The sequence below is a fragment of the Colletotrichum phormii genome, assembly GCF_030913505.1.
Source record: "Colletotrichum phormii strain CBS 102054 chromosome Unknown BDP81scaffold_13, whole genome shotgun sequence".
NCBI classification, from domain to species: domain Eukaryota; kingdom Fungi; phylum Ascomycota; class Sordariomycetes; order Glomerellales; family Glomerellaceae; genus Colletotrichum; species Colletotrichum phormii.
The window spans coordinates 494,121-512,738 of record NW_026851455.1 but is presented as its reverse complement, the minus strand read 5'-3'; the positions used below and the strand labels follow the sequence as shown (position 1 = coordinate 512,738).

Genomic DNA, 18,618 nt, shown 5'->3' with positions numbered 1-18,618 from the left:
TTAGAGTCAACGGCCAGATGGCACTCTATGCACCTATCCGCGAACCCGCTCTGCAATTCCCACCCCAGTGCGCCTCCAGAAAAACGGTACCCATACCTGTTTGGTCTTTGCGGGAGCGTCTGCTGTATTTGCGCTTGCTAACTTGTCCAATGACTCTAGGGTTTTGGCGGATGAGCTCCACATTCTTCTGTGAAGCCTCTCTACGGACCAATGCTTGAGCTGGTGATATCTGATGAAACCTGACTAGCTTCGATCTCTGGCCTCCTCCAAGTAGGCCTCTCCCCAGTGTGGTTCAGTAGCTCAGAGACCTCTAATGGTAGTATACGAAAGGCCCACAGCTTGGCTGCTTTTGTGAGCTTTCTACAAGTTGGGCAGATTTGCGGATCCTCCTGCATGGAAGCTTCCCCGGAGCCGTTTGGCTTACCCGATTCTCCAACATCGAGACGACACATGCGGTAACTTGCGACCACCACACAAGCATCAGCAGTAACCTCACTTTACTAGACTTGGTCTCGTGAGCTCTCTTCTGAGGGAAACATATTAGACCGCCTTCAGTCTGTACTCTCGTTGTCTCCTACTTCCACCATCTTACCAGTCATCTATCACTTTGTAGCCTCACCTCGATAAGGCAAAAGAAAGAGCGGTGGCCGGTCACAAACGGAGACCTCAATGCTGAGAGGTCGATTCCAAGACACCGCAACAAAGAAATCTGCACCGAGAGCGCCGAAACTCAAGGAGAAGCCCCGAGCCCCGTACTGGAGTGCAGGATCCGTTGCAGAATTGGCCGTGTCTCCAAGAAAAGCGACAATCTCGAACCCCCTTGTCCTGGAAAACTTTGCCAGCGTGCTGCACGCCCGTGGATGTTGAGTCGCCAACCCCCGGAACGAAGACATCAAGTGTTTGCCGACTGCCAAAGACCTTACTGGTAATCCGCTGGCCATTACCTCTACACCTGGTCTCGCTATTGCTGCAGGACTTGTCTTAAGTCTTCCATCGCCCCCCCCTCTTTTTAGGAATAGGTTCGCCTACGCCGGTTCACCAGGTCCTTTCTGCATCGCAGCATAGCACCGCCTTCGAGACATCTTGAACCGACAAACAGCCGGAAAGATGCTTTCCGTATCTTCTCTTCTTAACCCGTCGCCTCCGGGGCCTCTTCCTGCCCCTCGGTTCCTCCCAAGTCCTGCAACGTCCTCGCCGGGAACCTGCTATTCAGACAGAGCTCCGTCACCATATCTTGACCGACCCGTCGTTCCGAAGCTCAAGATGTCCAAGGACCCGTCTCCAGTGTCCAAGTACAAGCCTCGCGGAGTCATCAAATACTACCCCTTTGAAAACTTGGACGACCTATCCCGCCGCGAAGTCCATCGCTTTCGTGTCTCGCCATTTGGTCGTATCCAGGAGTCATGTGCCCATATTCCCTACAACAGCGGGAAGAAGGACTTCTTCGAGAAGACGGGGCGGGAGAGCTTTGAAGGTTTGTGGTTTTAATCTCGAGATGGGCCGGCTGCCTTTGCTGACCGAGTTGTCTAGTTTTCAAGTATGAGTTCAAAGTGCCTGGAGAGGACAACGACTTCACCGTCATGTGGGACTACAACGTCGGTCTTGTCCGCATGACTCCGTTCTTCAAGTGTTGCAAATATTCCAAGGTAGGATTCCATGGCGATTCTAGGTTGTAGGTTGAGAGCTCCACTGACAGATACAGACTGTTCCGGCAAAGATGTTGAGCCTCAACCCTGGACTCAAGGACATCACTCACAGCATCACTGGAGGCGCAATAGCAGCCCAAGGTTGGTCAAGATGTTTCTACTTTTGAGTTTCGAAAGCTAACCGTTCCAGGATACTGGATGCCGTATGAATGTGCCAAGGCAGTATGTGCCACGTTCTGCTACAACATTGCCGGAGCCCTTATCCCCATCTTTGGCCCATCTTTCCCGTCCATGTGCGTCCCGCCAGGCTCGCCAGAGTATCAACGCATGGTGATCGACCACCGGATCGTCGAAGACGCCATCAAAGACGCCGGCCGGTCACGCAAAGTACAGCACCACGCTCTCCCTCCGATTGCGCTCGGGCACATGCCAAGCATCGAACGACGGCCCATGCGACCTCTTCGTGACGACAGAAGACTCCGACTCAACACAACTCGCCTCATGAGCCCGTATAGCGACACCGACGGGGAGGGCGGCAACCGCTCATGCCCGGACTCGGCGTCCAGCAACGGCTCAGACGGCGTCAGCTACAGCTTTGGATATCATCAGGCTCCAGCACGACACTCACAGCCCCCAACTTCCGGATGGGTGGCCGCAAACCGTCCGGAGCCGTACCGCTTGGCCGACGACATCTACCGCACAGCCCATACACCTCATCCATACCTCAGCGCCGTCCCTCGCTTCACGCCCCTGAATAGGCACACGCCTACCCCTCGTCCGCCGTGGTCACAAAAGCGTCCTGTCGACCACGATGACAGCGATGGCGGCCGTGAGAGCAGCGGCGAGAGTGTCCACGTCAGCAGCCCCGCGCTGAGCTTCCAGTCTGAACGGCGCAGGGAAGAAGAGTCTGACGCCGAGATTGCCGAACAGAATGCCGCGCTGGGCCTCATGACGCTCAAGACGGCGTCTCGTAAGGAGTCTGGATATCAGAGCGACTTGGACAGCTCCGATTTACACCGCAGCAAGCGACGGCGGGCCACGTCTGCGTGAACTGTTGAGGAGGTTGAGCGGGACAGACAGGGAGGAGAATGGATGACTCGGACGACTTGAACGTATTCTAGATTCCCATGTTTTTGCTCGCGCACTCACTTTGTATTTCTGTCTTGGGTGCCAGATAATGTTTGCGGTTGGAACAGTTCAACTTGCTGAATCTCTTGTCGCTTGTATCCAGCTTTATGTCTAAAAGTCGAGGGTTAGGTCCAGTGTTTGGTGGAATTCAACAGCATTTAATAGTCAACATCCCAATCATGACGGTTTCTTTCTTCGCATTCATAGCAACTCATAGCAACTCATACTAAAAATCTTCCCTCTAACCATTTTCATCATCATTCAGTCAAGTATAGGCCATTCTCCTCAAACCTACCCAACTACCTCTTCTCGGCAGCCTTCTTCACCTTAAACTCCTCAATCCACCCCTTGGCCCTCGCCACAGGAACAACATACACCCTCACAATCCCATCCACAACCTCCACACTCCCTCCACTCAAAATCTTCAACAGCGTAGCCTTCTTGCCCACCTTGACCAACCCACCGCTCGCCGTCTCCATGTAACACTCCACCTCACCAGCACTCCCATACTCCCCCTTCTCATCCCACGGCAGCGGCAGGATATACCCCAAATGATCCCCCACACACTCCGTCTCATTCCACGCCTTGACGAAATCGCTCTCCATCTGCAGCGGATACAACAGCACCGCTGGAAAACTCAAACTACTCTTTGGATCATCCTCATCCGGCACAAGCCTCATCCTCGCATCCTCCATCTCAGGAGGCTGCTCCGTAACCCTGTGCCTGATCCCCCGCGCCGCGAGCGCAGCCTTCAACAACATCTCCCTTCGCCTCTCAGCCGCCTTGCGCTCCTGCTCCCGCTTTGTCTTGGCGTCGGCGCGCTCGGCCGCCTTGATAATGTCTCGCGCGACGGCCTGCAAGGGCTTATTCCCCGCATCCAGCGCCAGACCCCTCGCGCACGCGTCGTCGGCCTCGGCGATGCGGTCGACCTTGAGCAGGGCGCGCGCGGAGCGGTAGTAGGCTTTGAGGTTCTTCGGGTTCAGCCGTAGAGCGAGACCGCAGTCCGTCCAGCAGGAGCGGAAGTTGCCCAGCTCGAGGTGGCACGCCGCGCGGTTGACGTATAACGATTCCAGCACGGCCTTTTGTTTGGATATTTCGTCGTCGTCGTCTTCGACTTCGATATCCCTCTCCTCTTCCTCCCCTGCACCCTCCTCCTCCTCGGCCTTGGCCTTGGCCTTCTCCGTATGAAAAGTCTTCTCCCCCTTGGCGCGCCTCTTCTCCTCCACCGCCAAAATCTCAATCCCTTTCCCATAAAACTCCTTGGCATCAGCATACATCTTGGCCTTGAAACACTCGTTCCCGCGCTCCTTGAATTCCTCTCCATTCTCCCTCGCCGTCCCCTCGTACGCGAGCGCCTGCAGCGCGGCCACGTCGTCGTTTTCCTCGAGCGAGGTCATGAAGAGCGGGGACTTGTTCAGGTCGGCGAGGACCTCGTCGGCCGTTTTGCCGCTGAGGAGGGCGTGACCGGGCGGTAGGGCCGCGCCCTTTGCCGCGCCGGGGACGGATTGTGCTGCCGCTGCCGCTGCCGCTGCCGCTGCCGCTGCCGCCGCTTGCTCTGCATCGCGGCGCTGGACTTCGGCGATCATGGCGTCGGCCATTTGGTCTGTGATTTCTTCCATTTGGACCATGGTTTTTGCGGATGGCGGATGCGTCCCCGCTTTTCTTTTCTGGGGGGTTTGCTGTATCGGGTGTAGATTTGTTTTCTGGTTTTGTCTGTATGCTCAAGTCGCAAACGGTCTGAGGAAATGTGTAGAATACCGGTCTTGGGTGAGTGAGTTGTAAGTTGTGACGTGAAGTTGGGTGAGTCTCACATGAGATTTGTCGCTTGTTGTTTGTGAGCTTGTGATTGAGCGAAAAATTCAGAGGTGAGTTTGACGTTTGTGTGTGGTTTTTGCCGTGGCGATTCTCATTGGGCAGATGTTGCAAATTCTGGAGTTGATGGAGGAGCTACGAAGCTCGTAGAATCTTACCTCTTCAACAACCTCACTTGAGGGCAAGAGAACTGCTTCTCAGAGTTCTATCGCAACTAATAATTGATTTTTGAGCGATCGTGCAACGTCATTCTCTTCATTAGGAGGGATGAGCATCATTCATCGAAACCACACGCAACCACAAATACTCAAATTCATCAGAATGACTTGGATTCTATTAGAGCGATTAACTAGTTATGGCGAATAACCAAGTAGCAGCCGCTCCCAACGCCGAATCAAATGCAACAAAACTCCATGCTTGCCAAAGACCAAAAAGTGTCTCTAGTCTATCTGACACTCCTAGCATCAGATCCCAACTCCAAAATTCAAACCCATATTCGTGATGCCGTCCTGTTTCGACCAAGAAGCAAACAAACTCCCCTTCTATAGCCCTTTCTCATGCTTTTGGTTGGGTCGTGAAATATTTTTTCAACTCCGTTTCGTGAAATGTCCCCCCTCGAACCACATTCGTCACATTAAGCTGACAACACATTCATTCCTCGTCCGTGAACACCTCCCTGATGCTGACTCGAGACTCCTTCTTCTGCAAGCAAGGCTGGGCGTCCTCCTCGCTCACCTCGTACTTGCGCTCACGCTTCACGGAGAAGCACTGGATGGCACCAATGACTGCAACAACGGCACTGCCATACCATGCCAAGGCCGTGCAATCAACCTTGCTTCCGAAAGTATACAACCATCCGGCAACGGGCGGGGCGACCATGCGGAAGCCAGCAGCGGCGCTAGCGGCGAGACCGTTGACCTTGCCCAGGGCCTTGGGGGTAGGCGTAATCTCCTTGATCAAGATGAGGAGCAGAGGGTACAAGATGATAGAGAGGACGTTGCGAACAGCCAAGCAGAAGTAGATGCCGGCATACACAAGCGACTCTGGAAGGAACAGCAGGCTCGGAACCATGACGTAGGCGATCGGGTGGAGGACGGTGACGATGATGAAGAGTCGGTAGACACCAAACTTCTCGGCGGCGAATGGGAAGATGACAGCCTGCACAAACAGCGCAATGACACCATTCACTGCCATGATCATGCCTACAGCACGGAGCGAGAGACCCAAACCGCCAGGGGTGTAGAAGGGGCTCGAGGGGTCGGTGAGAATGGTGATCGGGGCACTGGCGCGGTCATCCTCGAAGAAGATGGGCAAGAGATGGTCGTAGGTCATGGAGTGGTAGGTGAAGATGCAGAGCGCAAGAATCAGCGACATGATGGGCTTGGTGTAGATGTTGTAGGTCTGGTCGGCCTTCTTGGCGGGGGTCTGCGCGCTGCGACTGCGGACGGTTCCGTAGTTGTCATCTCTCAAGTCGACGGCAGGTCTCTTCATGGCATCCGATGTCTCCAGCAAAGGAGTCTCCTCGGAAGCGTACGTGTCGTCGGGCATGAAAACGCGAGGTTGCATGTCGGGGTGAGTCTCCTCCAGAAGGAAGTAGCCCAGAATGATGCTGACCAATAGGAGACCGGCACAGACGAGGTTGGGCAGGAGGTACGGGTAGCGGTAGAACATGCCATCGACGGGGAAGATACTGGGGAACGCATCGTGGGGATCGGCAAAGGTACCGCCAATAAAGGGACCGATGATTGTGCCAATGGACCACACGAAGGGCATAACAGAGAAAGCGCGGGCTACACGATTAGCACAATGCACGGCTTGATTGTCAGAAGGGTGGACTCTTACGCTCATGCTCAGGCTTGGTGACCAGTTCACCAACCATGGTCTGGATGACGCCGATGTTACCGTTAAGAAGACCGCCGATGGCTCTGCCAGCCAGAGCAATCCAGATGTTGGAGGCGAAGCCGACCATGACCATGCTGAACATTGTGCCGACGCATCCCAGGAGAAGTACGGGTTTTCTTCCGATACGGTCAGAGAGACCGCCCCAGTACATGCCCATCAGGGCCTCCGCGAGGGAGAAGGAGGAGATGAGGAGGCCGGCGTAGAAGGATGCATCTTCAGCATTGCCGATTTCGAATCTCTTGACGAGGGCCCAAGCGTAGGGGAAGATGGAGGTAAGTGCGATGGGCTCGGCGAGGCGAACAATAGCTGAGAAGGTGGCGTTAGTATGCGTGGTTGAAGAAGAGAGAGAGAGAGAGAGAGAGAGAGAGAGAGAGAGAGAGAGAGAGAGAGAGAGAGAGAGAGAGAGAGAGAGAGAGAGAGAGTGTGTGTGTGTGTGTGCATGTGTGTGTGGTTGGAACGCGGCAAGGCAGAGAACGCCAGGTTAAGGAATGCAGTGTTGGACGTACCAAGGAGGAAGAGCTGAATGGTGGGAAAGTCGTCCGGGTTGCGAGGGCTTTTCTGCATGGTTAGGGCCATTGTCTCTCGACTTGGTTCAAGTCTTACGATGCGACAGAACACTCGACGAAGAATCTACTGGAACGTAGGAAACTTGAAGAATGAAATGTCGGGATGCGTGTACGCTTATACACGTTTCCTCCTGTCCTAGCCGGCGGCGGTGACGTCTTGTAGGAGACGGATACACGCGAAGATATTTCGTCCGTCTTCAGAAGAGTTGATGTCGAGGGATGAAGAAGAGGAATGTTGCAAAAGAGCGGAAGCAGGAGAGGAGGGGAGGTAAATATTGGTTCTTGGGCGTGGATCCGTGTACGATAACGGCTTTCTCCCGAGTCCTCCAGGGTGGGAGGGTGGAAACAAGCGCTTGCAGCAACCCGGAGTGCCAGATGGAGCTAGATGTAAAGAAGACTGGCGGATGCAAGCGGGAGAGGAAGCCGGCGGATGCAGTAGAAGTTGCACGGTGGGATGGGAGTTGCGGAAAGTGCTGGGTTTGGTGGGAGGAATGCATATGACGGGCGGCGTGAGCGAGATGTTTTTTTTTTTCTTTTTTTCATCCCGTCTCGCTCTCTTTCCTCGTCTGATACGAACCGACTTACACCGTCCCGTGCCTTCAGCACACAGTGACACAGTGTGGCGGGGCTCTCTGCTCAAGTGGGAGTGCAAGTGCTCCAGAGTCCAGGTTGCTAGGAGTGCAGGAGACAAAACCTGGTGGAGTGAACAGGGGAATTGCGGTTTCCAGACCGACGGCATCCGAGGAAAGCAGCAAGTCTGGCCGCGCGACGACAGGGAAGGAGCCATGGAGGGGGGAAGCTTCAACTGATGGACTGCGCCTGCACGGACTGGACGATGCAGCTCATGCGCAGGGCACCCACGCACCGCTAGTAAAGGGTATGCATATATGCGGGAGGAGAGCGGATTCGGCCTGGGATATCTGCATAAGTGGCGCTGCCGCTGAGGACCATGCGGGTGACGGGGGAGGGATCTTGCGCTAGTTTAGCGTCCTTTTTTTTGTTTGTTTCTTCTCTCACTTTCTCTCCTTCTCACCCACCTTCTGAGTTCCAATTCTCTCCTCAAGTTCCCAAGTTCTCAACTTCTCTCTCTCCACTGCTGCCAGGGTTGCTGAACGCACGGGCTCCAGAGGAATATCCGCTTACAAGTTGCGCTACGATTCCCTGTCGATGCAGTAGCTCGTCCGTCGATTGTCGTGTCGTGTGAGAGAATGTGTCTTGTGTCGTGTGTGGTGGGTTTTCTTGCTCTTTCCGAGTTGACGGCGGGTGATCAAGGTGAAGGCGATACATCAAGGTGGAGGAAAGAAGCCCGGCTGTCGGTCTTCGGCTCCTCGGATGGAAGTAGCGCGAACTAGACACTTGCGACGGCTTCGACTTCCTTTCCGCCTTTCTGTTTCCTTCTTGTCTCCAACCCAACTGACCACCACCACCCACCACCACCCACCACCAACACCACCACATCACACGCACGCTCGTCCAAGGATCTCTCCCAAACCTACTGCCGCCTGCAACTAACGAAGCAATCTGCGCCTACCTTATTGACACTCCGCATACTATTGCCGGCCGCCAGTCGTTGGCATAGAACCTCCTTCCAGTGTCCACCCCTCCTCCATCCAAACATTGGATGATGAGTTGTTAGTTCTCGAAACCACGATAGCCTCACTCAAAAAAGGAAATTCATCTTCACCGAAAAGAAGCCGGCTTGTTCTCCAACAACCAGCCCCCAATGCACGCCTCACCTTTTTCTTCCTCTCTTCATGTCAGCCCGTGGCGGTCATGATTAGCAGTCAAAGATTGTAGTCAACGTCACCGAAACCCGTCACCAGCGGGCGACTACCGATGGTCCCACGCGAGTGCCGGGTCTGGTTTCCAGTCCCCCTGGCTGAATGTAACGATTTCACCGCAAGGATTGCAACAAGCACACAAGATACTGCATGACACGACCAGCATCGACCGACAAGACTTGAAGGCTCCACGGATCATCAGTTTTGGGCCGGTCCAGAGTGTCTGTCGAGGCACCAAGGGCGGCTTCGTCTGCGCAGCGAAATTGCCTACCCTGCGTGTGCCTGCCGTGCCCTGCCCGCTGTTGCCCATTTTCTCACGACTTTCCTTGCTCCCTTCTCCAATTCATGGCCCAATTCTGCCATGGGTGCTGGTGCTATTGGCTGGCGGCTCCGACGCACTTGGGACGGCTGATTGGGACGTTTTCTTCTCTGCACTGTGTCGAGCCCCCAGTTTTCTCATCGCCTGAGGCAAGGTAGCGTGCGCCGCATCCTTGTATGCGAGTTCGTTAGTCATTGGGCCTTTTCATTGGACCAAGACACCAGCACTTCCCGACTCCCGTCGACTCTCAAAGTTCCACCACCTTGGCCGTCTTTCGCAGTCCTCCTTCTTCTCCGCCACCACTGACTGCATCGTCCAAATTTCCTGGGCAGCAACCTCGACAACCAAACCACTTTTGCTATGCGCTACTGCGACTCAGCATGTGCGCACCTCAGACGAGAGTCCACATGGAGCGTCCAAGAAGACCACGTCGCCTGACAACGATCAATTCCATTTTTGTCACTTTTAACGAGGCTAAAGCGCTATGCCACCCACCACTTGTCTTCTGCTGCTCGACGACCTTACATGACCGGGGACGAGCAGAACCACCCCTTCAGACTGGCTCAATTTCCCCATTCCAAGGACTGTGACTCTTGGGCGGCCCTCCCACAGTCGTTTCTGACAAGATGCGGTGTGCGAGGGCCATAGCTATGACGATGTTGTGGAACCTTTCAAGGTTCAAGTCGCCCGAGGCGAATAGCTCACGACTGAAGCGATCGGTTCAAAACGTAGCAGATCTTGAAAAGAAGCCATCCCCAGTCAAGCCTGGCCCCAGCTTCAAAATGATCGAAGACCACTCCGTACGGATAAAGCAAACAGCAACACAGAAAGTGGACGAGCGGCAGTCGAACCAGGGCCAGCACAAGGTCGCGAGCCCGTTCATCCACTTTGCAGGCCCTCGTAGCGCAACCGACCCCAGCGCCCTCGTCGATGCATTTGTTGACAGGCAAGGAAGCACCACGCAGCTGCCCTGCCCTGCTCTCCTCTCCGCATCAACGTTCCCTTTTATCCGTACCGAGTAGTGTAATACAGAGTAGCACATTCGGGTCTGACAACTGGTCGCCGCACACCGTTTCGAGGTGCGATGCGACGCGACGCTCGTCAAATCTCCCAAGCTGCACCTCTTCCATCAACAACGGCTGCAGTGCACCCTGCCTGCGTGCCTGCATGCGTCCTGCCCGGTTGCAGAGAGAGAGAGGCCAGCCCAAGGTTCCAAGTGGCCTGCCTCACTTCCATATTCGCAGGTGGGTATGTCGTCCTTTCACCCGGCTGCGAGATAATGCTCCTCACCCTCGCGCCTTGATGGCACTGCCTGCAAGCTTATCTCACATCTGAGCCAAGGTATCTCACGCCAGCATGAAATTATGCTTTTCGCAACTCACCTCGAGTGACACGCACCACCACGATCGTTAGCGCCGCCCGCAAGCCCGTACCCACCGCTACGCTCCGTGTTTAGTTCTCCACCACCCACATGCAACGCCGCTAGAGAATCCCAGAACACGGCTTAATTGCATTTTACCGCTTATCCTTCTTCGTACGGATAGTCCTCGGTAACAAGCTCGCCGAACCTCCTCCATCCTCTTCCCAACACGAGTGCTGGGCCGCCATCCAACTCCACCGACTTTTCGACCAACCTGTCCTCCCACCAAGTGCGCCGCTCCCACCCCGATGGCTGCTCGATCACACTTCCCTCTCTCTTCTCATTCTCTCGAACCGCTTCAACCCAAAATATCATCAAATAAACCCCCCTTTCAACGACGTTGAATCTGTTCTTCGCCGCCCCGCATCCCCATCTGCAGGCATCATCTTCCGGCCGGCCCCACGACAGGGTTCTTTATGGGAACTTGCGCTAGTTCCCGTTTGGAATCCTTGGAGGGGTGTGAAGCCGTGGGGAGTGGGGTGGGTGGCACTCGGTCACTAAAGACGCTCTTTGACTTTCTTTGCCTTTCACACGTGTAGAGATCAACAGTCTTGAGTCACAAGCTGGCTGCCTGGAGGGAAACGCTTGTGGCGAACGCTAGAAGAGTTAGCCACCGGGTTATTTCTGTTTTGTTGGTTTTGCCTCTGGGCGGAGGGGGTCCCAGGAGTTTTCCGCTCTGGGAAACGTCCAACGGCGGCTGATCTCCGCCTATCACAGGACCTGGTGGCCACCACACACCGCCATGATTGCCTGTCAACGAGATACTTTGCGCTGTCGAAAAAGGTAGCCACCTCGACATGTGCCCCCCTCGAAACTAAACGGGAACGTCAATTAGCGGCGTTCTACGTCGATATTCTTCGATATAAATGCTTACTTCTCAAAACGAGACTCTTCAGCGGCCAGAGACAAGGGTTGTGCCATGGTCCCTGGCGGCGTGCCCCACCCACCCCGCGCACGCCATCCTATAGGGCTCTGACGTTCTCGTCAACCCCCACGCCGTCGACGTCGTGAACAGAGCCGCCTTTGACGACGTCTCTTGTTTTGCTGTGAACTACGTGATGAAAGATGTGTTGTCCATTCCAATGGGGGGTGAGTGGTATCCGTTGATCTCGTGTGATGTGACACGCGATGGTGAGCCTGCGCTTGGCGACAACACGCGACTTGGATCTCGATTTCGATTTCATCCGCAGGCGAAATTGGCTCGAATTTGGAAACCAGGCCTTCCAGTCAGGATTTTCACTCTTCTCTTTCGGTCATGATAGCATGTGAGCAGGTGGTACGGCTCGTCGCCGAGTGGTGTTTGTGTGACTTCATGTTGTCTCACAAGCGCCACCGGCGGGCTGCGCCGGAGCTACCTAGTGGTGTTACCATGCTGCCTCGCGTTAGGTCAGTTTTGACGTTCTGCATTCATCGCAGGAACAATACGAGACTCAATCATAGGATCAGGCATGATTATAGTGGAAGAAATCGCGTATTGAAGTTGGATGGGACGACATTAGCAAAAGCGGCTGGGTACAGGTAATATGGCCGACTCAGTGATGAACTACGTTAAGATATACTTTGTTTTTCAAGTTATTATATACTCTCGACTTGTCTAAAGCTTAGTAATTTCTTGTATCATGGGAATTCTCTCACGGATCTTATAGCCGTAAAAGTAGAAGGCTACTGGAACAGAGACGCATAACATTTCAACAAGACCCAGCAACGTCCCAGCCCAATTCAACCCCAGCGTCCTATACATTGACGGCCCAGCAAGCGGCAGACACGCGCCCATTACACTCCTGACCACCAAGCCAGCGATAATACAGGCCGTCAGACGATTGCCCGTATTATCCGCTCACATCATCACTCGTACAACCCCTTTTTCAGATCTTCTCGAAGTTTCGGCGTACAACAATCACCGTGGTTTCTGCAGTATCGATGCGTTCCATGCTCGGCTTGCCGGCATCCACAGCCTCCACGAGCGACAGCATCCTGGTCATCATCAACGCTCAAAACGAGTACGCAACTGGCAAGCTAGCCGTCTCGGATATCAAAGCATCCCGAGCAAAGATAGCCTCTCTGCTGGAGAAATATCGCGTCGCAAAGGCTCCGATCATCCACGTCGTCCATGAAGTGCCAGCTGGTGCCCCCATCTTTACGCCTGGCACCGAGCTCGCCGAGGAATTATCAGAGCTGAAGCCGCTTGAGGGGGAAAGTGTGGTCACCAAGCATTTTCTTCCAGGCTCCTTCACGGGTACAAACCTGGAAGAGTTGCTGAAGGCTGCTGGAAGGAAGGAACAAGGTGGTTTTGACTGGATACATGGTAAACGATGATTGTAGACGAGAAAGGCTTTTGGAGAAGTGTAGCAGACTAACTTTCCCTTTCTTCGGCAGGCACACGTTTGTATCTCGACGACTGCTCGACAGGCCAGTGAAAAGGGGTGGGACGTGATCGTTGTTGAAGACGCCGTCGGTGACCGCAATATCCCTGGAACGAATGCTGAGGAGTTGACCAAGATCGCGTTGGCTGAAATTGCGGATGCCTTCGGTACTGTGGTGAATGAAGAGCAAAGATATTGCATAATGCTTTGCCACCAGGCCAGGTATTTCTGTTAGGGCGAGCAGCGCGTTGTTCCTTCCTATCATTTAATATCACTTCAGCCGTTCCTGTCGTCCGTGCTGCCATTGTTGGTTGTCCTTGCTGTGCAGCCACAATTACGTCTGCTCCGACATCAGCTGACGAGGTCTATTGTCGACCAAATGTCAACTAAGAAGTATTGTCCGCCTATGCAATAACACATCCTCATATCCTTGCTGGCGTATAACCTCAGCGTTTCTTGTCAGCTGCTCACAAATGGCCTCATCACTGCCTCGATGAATTTCCAACGCACCCCACCCCTCGCAATGTGCAAAGGAAAGAACGCAGATGCTGTGCCATAGAGTTTCATGTCCTCCCGCATCAAATAGCCTGTACTTTCAAGGATAATAGTGGAGAGCTGGAGAATCTTTTGGGTCACCGCTTTGCTCGCGGAGTATTCGCCGTCCATGAGAAGACAATCTTGTGAGATTTATGGGTGCTGTACTCTTAATCGCTGTATCTGGGTGGCGCAAATAATCCAGAACGCCCAGTAGTGACTCAATGAATTAGCCACGGTGATAGTTGGGAATTCGAGGCTGGTGTCGGCTGGTGAGGCCTTTTGTAAACGTGTAACGTCTCCGATAGTCATGTTTGCTGACTTGTGCCAAAGGTTCAGGCGGCTGATAGCTTCCACAAACTGGTTCACGGCTTTGCGGGCGGCAGATCCACTATTGTCGTTACAGTGATCAAGCATTTCGAAAATGGCGGGTATGGCGCAGGCCTCACTCAAGAGGGCCTGGAGGGGGTCTTCGACTACACGGCGAAAGGGCTCTTCTTTCCACTCAGGCGCCCCGAGAAAGGTCGATTTCCCGACTTTCAAACGCATGGAGAATCTGAGATATCAGCACAGGTAAGGTGATGATGAATACAGGCTGTCGTACTAGAATTGGTCTGAACCCAACGAAAAGTTTGTGGGGTGTTCCAGATGCGTATGTAGAATGGCGGCGGGCCGAGTTGAATTAGCTCACCGATGCCCCTTGCGTGCATTGTCGCTGCCTGCAGAGCTCGAGGTGGGAAAGAATTTCTGGGACAGTCTTATGTGAGTACCTACAAGAGGCCGAATAGAGATCAAGAATCCCCTACCTCTGACAGGAACAAGCACATGATGGCTGCAGATATCTCGGCGTAGTTGTTCGGATCATCATTGGCGTGTGGGATGAGCCGCCCTACAGCCTTGAGCGCTAGGGAGTGCGCTGCGACGGCTTCATGAACAGGGGCTCGCCCCCCTGGGGCCTCTGGCCATCAGTGAGATCCCCAAAGCTTTGATGGCGGAGGATAAAGGACCGTCATGTCTCCCATCTGTCCCGACGAGTCCCGGCAGAACTTCCACCCATGCTCCGCAATTTCGAGACTGTGAAGGCTTTGAAGTACTGGACATAGCGTTTAGGTCGGGGAGGTGAATATTTATCGAGGGATAGGCAAGCTACTCTGGGTCTTTATTTCTCCCTCGCGACTCAGTTGTTGTTGTTGTTGTTGTTGCTTTATTTAACGCCGTGACGGCAAGGAGGGCGTAGAAAATAGGTAGTTCCATGCATCATTCAGCGTGAGGTAGTGAGATATTGTGGTAGGATAAACTTTTTGATATTCGGAATTCTAAGCCATGGTCTATATTGCAGATCTACATACGATACCCATGACCTGTGATCAGTCTCATCTATCTACTACAAATTTCACTCTCATTCATCCATTCGTTCGTTCATCCATCGTCAAACCCGCTCCGATCTCCCTCAAACAGAATAATCCAACTTCTTCCCTCCCAACACCCCCCAAAACTCCCCCACAAGCTCCTTCTGCCCCCCAGGAGCCCCCCTCACAGCGAGATACACCCTCTCATCAACAGCAGGCTCCCACACCCCGGGATTCCCACCCGCCATGATCCCGCCCGCCTCGGTCAAGATACACCACCCAGCACACACATCCCACGCCCAGCACCCGCCCTCCCAATACGCATCCAGCTGTCCCGCCGCCACAGCCGCAAGATTCAGCGCCGCAGACCCCAGGGCGCGCATACTATGCACCATCGCGCCGCCCGTCTCCTTCGTCGCAGCCAGCTTCTTGAAAGTCTCGACCTTGAGGTCAAAGTTGGGTCCGTCGCGCGTGGATCCCCACTCGCACGCCAACAGCGCGGAATCGAGGCCCTTCAAGGGGATAGGGTTCTTCGCGAGGGGGAGTTTTTGGGTGGGACCGGCGCCGCGGCGCATGTAGCTCCCTTTTCCCTGGATGCCTGTGAAGAGCAGGTCCTGGAAGGGGTTGTAGATTACGCCGACGACGGGGACGTGGTTCACGGCTAGGCCGAGGGAGATGCAGGCGTCGGGGAAGGAGTGGACAAAGTTCGTGGTGCCGTCGATGGGGTCGACGACAAAGGTCGGTTCCGGGCCGAGGCGGGTTCCCTTTGTGTAGGTTTCTTCGCCCATGAAGGCGATGGAGGGGTAGGCTTGGGAGAGGCGGGTGGAAACCATTTTCTCGACGGCTTGGTCTGTTTCGGTTACGATGTCGACGGCTGTTTTTTTTTTTGGAGCAATGAGGGTTAGTTCAGATACGGATGGCTTTGGATGAGAAGGTGGTGAAGGGGTAATGGAGGGGGGAGGTTACGCTTCAATGAATGGGCAAGGGATGAATGGGGTGGTAGGAGAGCGTCGACGAACAGTTGAGCTTGGTGTCCTGGTCGATTGAGGCCGGGTTCGCGGACATGATCATCTTGCCCGCCTCGGTCGCGATCTCGAGGAGGGTGTCGTGGATTTCTTGGAGGTTGAGGTCCGCCATGGTTTTCTGTCGTTGGTGGGTTTCTGGATCCGTACAAGTAGCTACAATCGACTTATGTTTAGTACTTGGACCTTAGGAAGGAATCCAATTGTGAACTGAATCAATTGCAGCTCCTGTAGACGTCTGGTATGCTCAAAGAAACGTATTCGCGAGATGGCGGCTGTCGATCAATGTTTTAGAAAGCTCCAAATCGGAAGGTCTTTTTTTTTTTTTTTTGGGAGGGGCAGAAGATGGGAGGAGGGGAATGGATGGCGGGGTGATTTGGAGGGGGAAGAAAGGAATGAGGTCACAAAAAGCTGGTCCAAGTTCCTTTGTGGGGAAACAGGCGGGCGGATCTCACCCTCTGCCCACTCTGTCCAGGGAACTCACACCATATGTTCTTCAGCTCGGTGCGATTGGAGCGCACATAGTTCCCAGGCAAAGCAAGGTAATCCGTACTAGGTAATTATGCCCTGGCTGGGCGGACAGCCACCGGTATCCCGGCCCACCCCGGCGAGATTCGGGAGGCGTACGGTTACTCCCACCGAGCGGACTTTCTCGGCGGATAATGGAACACGCAGGGCGAGGAGCGCAGTGCTGCCGCGGGCCAATGGCACTTTGTCGACGGAGCATGCGACCGGGGGACTCATATCAGGCGACATCCGATACGAGCTCGGAGCCGTTTTCCTCAGTATCCGTATCTACGGAGTACCTTTATTGAAGATGATTCGTAACGTCGTCACCCAATCAACTGGTGGAGAACCGGTTGACTCTTCACTTCCCCGGGGATAAGCTTCTTGCCCGGACGGTCCGGCGGGATACCGGAAACGGCCTGCTAACTTTTTCTCCCCCAAGTCAGACATGGGCGAGGCTTTTTTTTGGCGGTTCATTCTGTTCATATATTCTACCGCGCCAAAAAGAAAAGAAAAAAAAAAAGAAAAAAAAAAGGGGGAGGGGGGGGGATGAGGCTAGAAACATTGAGAAGCAAAGCAAAAGAGAAGCCTAACGCCTTTGAATTCTCATGAGAAGACCATATCTTGCACATTCCCAATCGTGACATGTCCCGGAGACCCAGTTCCTCCCACTTTCCCGGCCCGCTTTCCGTACCCGTTACGCATTGCCCTCCCGATTAAAAAAGACAAACTGCCCTCTTCATCTGCAACTTCCTTCCTCTGCTTCCTTCACGGCTCTTGTCTAGTTTCTCATCTTTGTGCTTTGCGGTCTCGTAGACGGGAAATTTCACAATCGGTTTTCGAGCCTGCGCTACCGTCTCATACGTTCTCCCGGAAGATTGACCTCCGTTCTGTCGGGCTCTCGCCGCTATCCTTTTGCTGTTGTTGTTGTTGTTGTTGTTGTTGTTGTTGTTGTTGTTGTTGTTGCTGCGGCGCACCCGTGTCGACGATCGGCCTAGGGCTGACGCCGCGCAAGCTAATGTTACTCGGCTCGGCATCATCTTCGAACGGATTCCTGCCGCCGGCCTTGTGGACACCTAGACCGCCGTCATCATCCCGGCTGAGGCTGCGGCCCCGCGCCGGCTCGTCGTGCGGGTTAGGAGTTGCGGCGAGGTTCATGCTGTAGCTGTTGTCATTATTGCTGCCGCCACGGTATCCCAGCTCCTGCTCCTCGTAGTTTCCGTAAGGGCCGTACGTCTCGGCCTCGTGGCCCACACGCGCATCCCATGCCTCATCCGGGTCAAGCGGTCCGAAGCCCCGGCGAGGCGCACCAGCACCGCCGGAGGGCTGCTCGTAGGCTCCGGCGGCAGAGCGATTGTTGCGGTTCTTGAAGGAGGTGATCTTGTCGTTGAACCAGCCGGCGATGCCGCTCGGCGCGGGGCGCGGGGGTCCGTATGAGGGCGGCGGATCGGACTTTCGGAAAGGTATGTAGGAGGAGAGGGATGGGGGTGGAAGCTGTTTGTGCAACGCAGGTTAGTCGCAGGACAGAGCATGATGGGAATAAAATGCTGAGGATGGGGAGCCTTGTAACATACACCTAGTCTCCGGGCGCGCAGTTGGGTGAAGATGACCCAGGCAGCGCCGCCAACGATGGCGAGGACCAGGATGGCGATGACGATACCTCCAGCGGCTGACACCATGGTTGCGATTCAATTGCGACGATGCAAGAAAAGTGCGCTTGACGTTGCGGGGGAAACCGAAGCGTTCCTCAGCAGCAGCAGTACGTCGATTCAGTAACGGCAATGGAGGATCGGGTGGTGTTGGTGGTGGTTGAAAGCGTGCGACGAATGATGGAGGTCCGGCTCATGGAAAGGCTTACGAGTGAGATCGACCGTTGGCAGTGGTTATTGGTGGTGGTGTGTTTCGCTGAGCCGCCTGTTCGTTTGGTCGCCAGAAGCTTTGCTTCTGGGCTGTGTGTGCGACACGGACACGGACGCCCGTTGGGAAACAAAGGTGTAGATCGGGTACTTTGCTGAGTGAGAGCCCGGCCCGGGAGAGGATGGGTAGAAGACGGACGACACAGGGCGAAGAGAGGAGAGCGGGAGTGAGAGAGAGAAAGAGACGGGAGGATGAAAAAGTATCGGTAAGCTTCGTACCAAAAGTATGATGAGATGAGGTGAGGTGAGGTGGATTGAGAGGAAAGCAGACAGACCAGGCCCGTCGAAACCTTGTTTGATGAGGCAGCGCACGCTGTGTGTGGTCCGGTGGACGGTGGTGCAGGTGCGGTGCA

The 18,618-nt window shown here is 54.5% G+C and overlaps 8 protein-coding genes across 8 annotated transcripts; 2 read left to right on the top strand and 6 right to left on the bottom strand.

Moving 5' to 3' along the window:
• Positions 1–1,107: 1,107 nt before the first annotated feature.
• Positions 1,108–2,696, top strand: BDP81DRAFT_323312 (apses transcription factor Xbp1; the record flags this gene model as incomplete). Its single annotated transcript, XM_060584785.1, has 4 exons — positions 1,108–1,474; positions 1,531–1,646; positions 1,703–1,787; positions 1,837–2,696. The coding sequence occupies 4 exons, from the start codon at positions 1,108–1,110 to the stop codon at positions 2,694–2,696; spliced, it is 1,428 nt and encodes a 475-aa protein (XP_060443727.1).
• A 377-nt stretch (positions 2,697–3,073) lies between these two features.
• On the bottom strand, positions 3,074–4,772 carry BDP81DRAFT_482187 (uncharacterized protein; the record flags this gene model as incomplete). Its single annotated transcript, XM_060594993.1, has 2 exons — positions 4,349–4,772; positions 3,074–4,258 (listed from the first exon to the last, which is right to left on the bottom strand). Exons 1-2 carry the CDS (start codon positions 4,400–4,402, stop codon positions 3,074–3,076), a joined length of 1,239 nt encoding a protein of 412 aa, XP_060443726.1. The 5' UTR covers positions 4,403–4,772.
• A 465-nt stretch (positions 4,773–5,237) lies between these two features.
• BDP81DRAFT_322859 (major facilitator superfamily transporter) lies at positions 5,238–7,052 on the bottom strand (the record flags this gene model as incomplete). Its single annotated transcript, XM_060584735.1, has 3 exons — positions 5,238–6,376; positions 6,429–6,794; positions 6,995–7,052. The coding sequence occupies 3 exons, from the start codon at positions 7,050–7,052 to the stop codon at positions 5,238–5,240; spliced, it is 1,563 nt and encodes a 520-aa protein (XP_060443725.1).
• Positions 7,053–12,132: 5,080 nt separating this feature from the next.
• BDP81DRAFT_45403 (uncharacterized protein) lies at positions 12,133–12,457 on the bottom strand. The gene has a single exon (XM_060592892.1). The coding sequence runs from the start codon at positions 12,346–12,348 to the stop codon at positions 12,169–12,171; it is 180 nt and encodes a 59-aa protein (XP_060443724.1). The 5' UTR covers positions 12,349–12,457; the 3' UTR covers positions 12,133–12,168.
• A 37-nt stretch (positions 12,458–12,494) lies between these two features.
• BDP81DRAFT_482185 (Isochorismatase-like protein) lies at positions 12,495–13,172 on the top strand (the record flags this gene model as incomplete). The annotated part of the gene is made up of 4 exons (XM_060594992.1): positions 12,495–12,810; positions 12,848–12,879; positions 12,951–13,112; positions 13,155–13,172. The coding sequence occupies 4 exons, from the start codon at positions 12,495–12,497 to the stop codon at positions 13,170–13,172; spliced, it is 528 nt and encodes a 175-aa protein (XP_060443723.1).
• A 209-nt stretch (positions 13,173–13,381) lies between these two features.
• On the bottom strand, positions 13,382–14,572 carry BDP81DRAFT_491675 (uncharacterized protein; the record flags this gene model as incomplete). Its single annotated transcript, XM_060595316.1, has 4 exons — positions 13,382–14,007; positions 14,163–14,218; positions 14,285–14,429; positions 14,479–14,572. The coding sequence occupies 4 exons, from the start codon at positions 14,570–14,572 to the stop codon at positions 13,625–13,627; spliced, it is 678 nt and encodes a 225-aa protein (XP_060443722.1). The 3' UTR covers positions 13,382–13,624.
• Positions 14,573–14,921: 349 nt separating this feature from the next.
• On the bottom strand, positions 14,922–16,181 carry BDP81DRAFT_377064 (inositol monophosphatase; the record flags this gene model as incomplete). The annotated part of the gene is made up of 2 exons (XM_060586772.1): positions 15,840–16,181; positions 14,922–15,694 (listed from the first exon to the last, which is right to left on the bottom strand). The coding sequence occupies exons 1-2, from the start codon at positions 15,955–15,957 to the stop codon at positions 14,922–14,924; spliced, it is 891 nt and encodes a 296-aa protein (XP_060443721.1). The 5' UTR covers positions 15,958–16,181.
• Positions 16,182–17,207: 1,026 nt separating this feature from the next.
• On the bottom strand, positions 17,208–18,028 carry BDP81DRAFT_323034 (uncharacterized protein; the record flags this gene model as incomplete). Its single annotated transcript, XM_060584752.1, has 2 exons — positions 17,208–17,843; positions 17,924–18,028. The coding sequence occupies 2 exons, from the start codon at positions 18,026–18,028 to the stop codon at positions 17,208–17,210; spliced, it is 741 nt and encodes a 246-aa protein (XP_060443720.1).
• Between the last annotated feature and the right edge of the window lie 590 nt (positions 18,029–18,618).

Excerpts from the sequence above, each read along its gene's own strand:
- BDP81DRAFT_45403 (XM_060592892.1), bottom strand. The coding sequence starts at position 12,348 with ATGGGCGCGTGTCTGCCGCTTGCTGGGCCGTCAATGTATAGGACGCTG.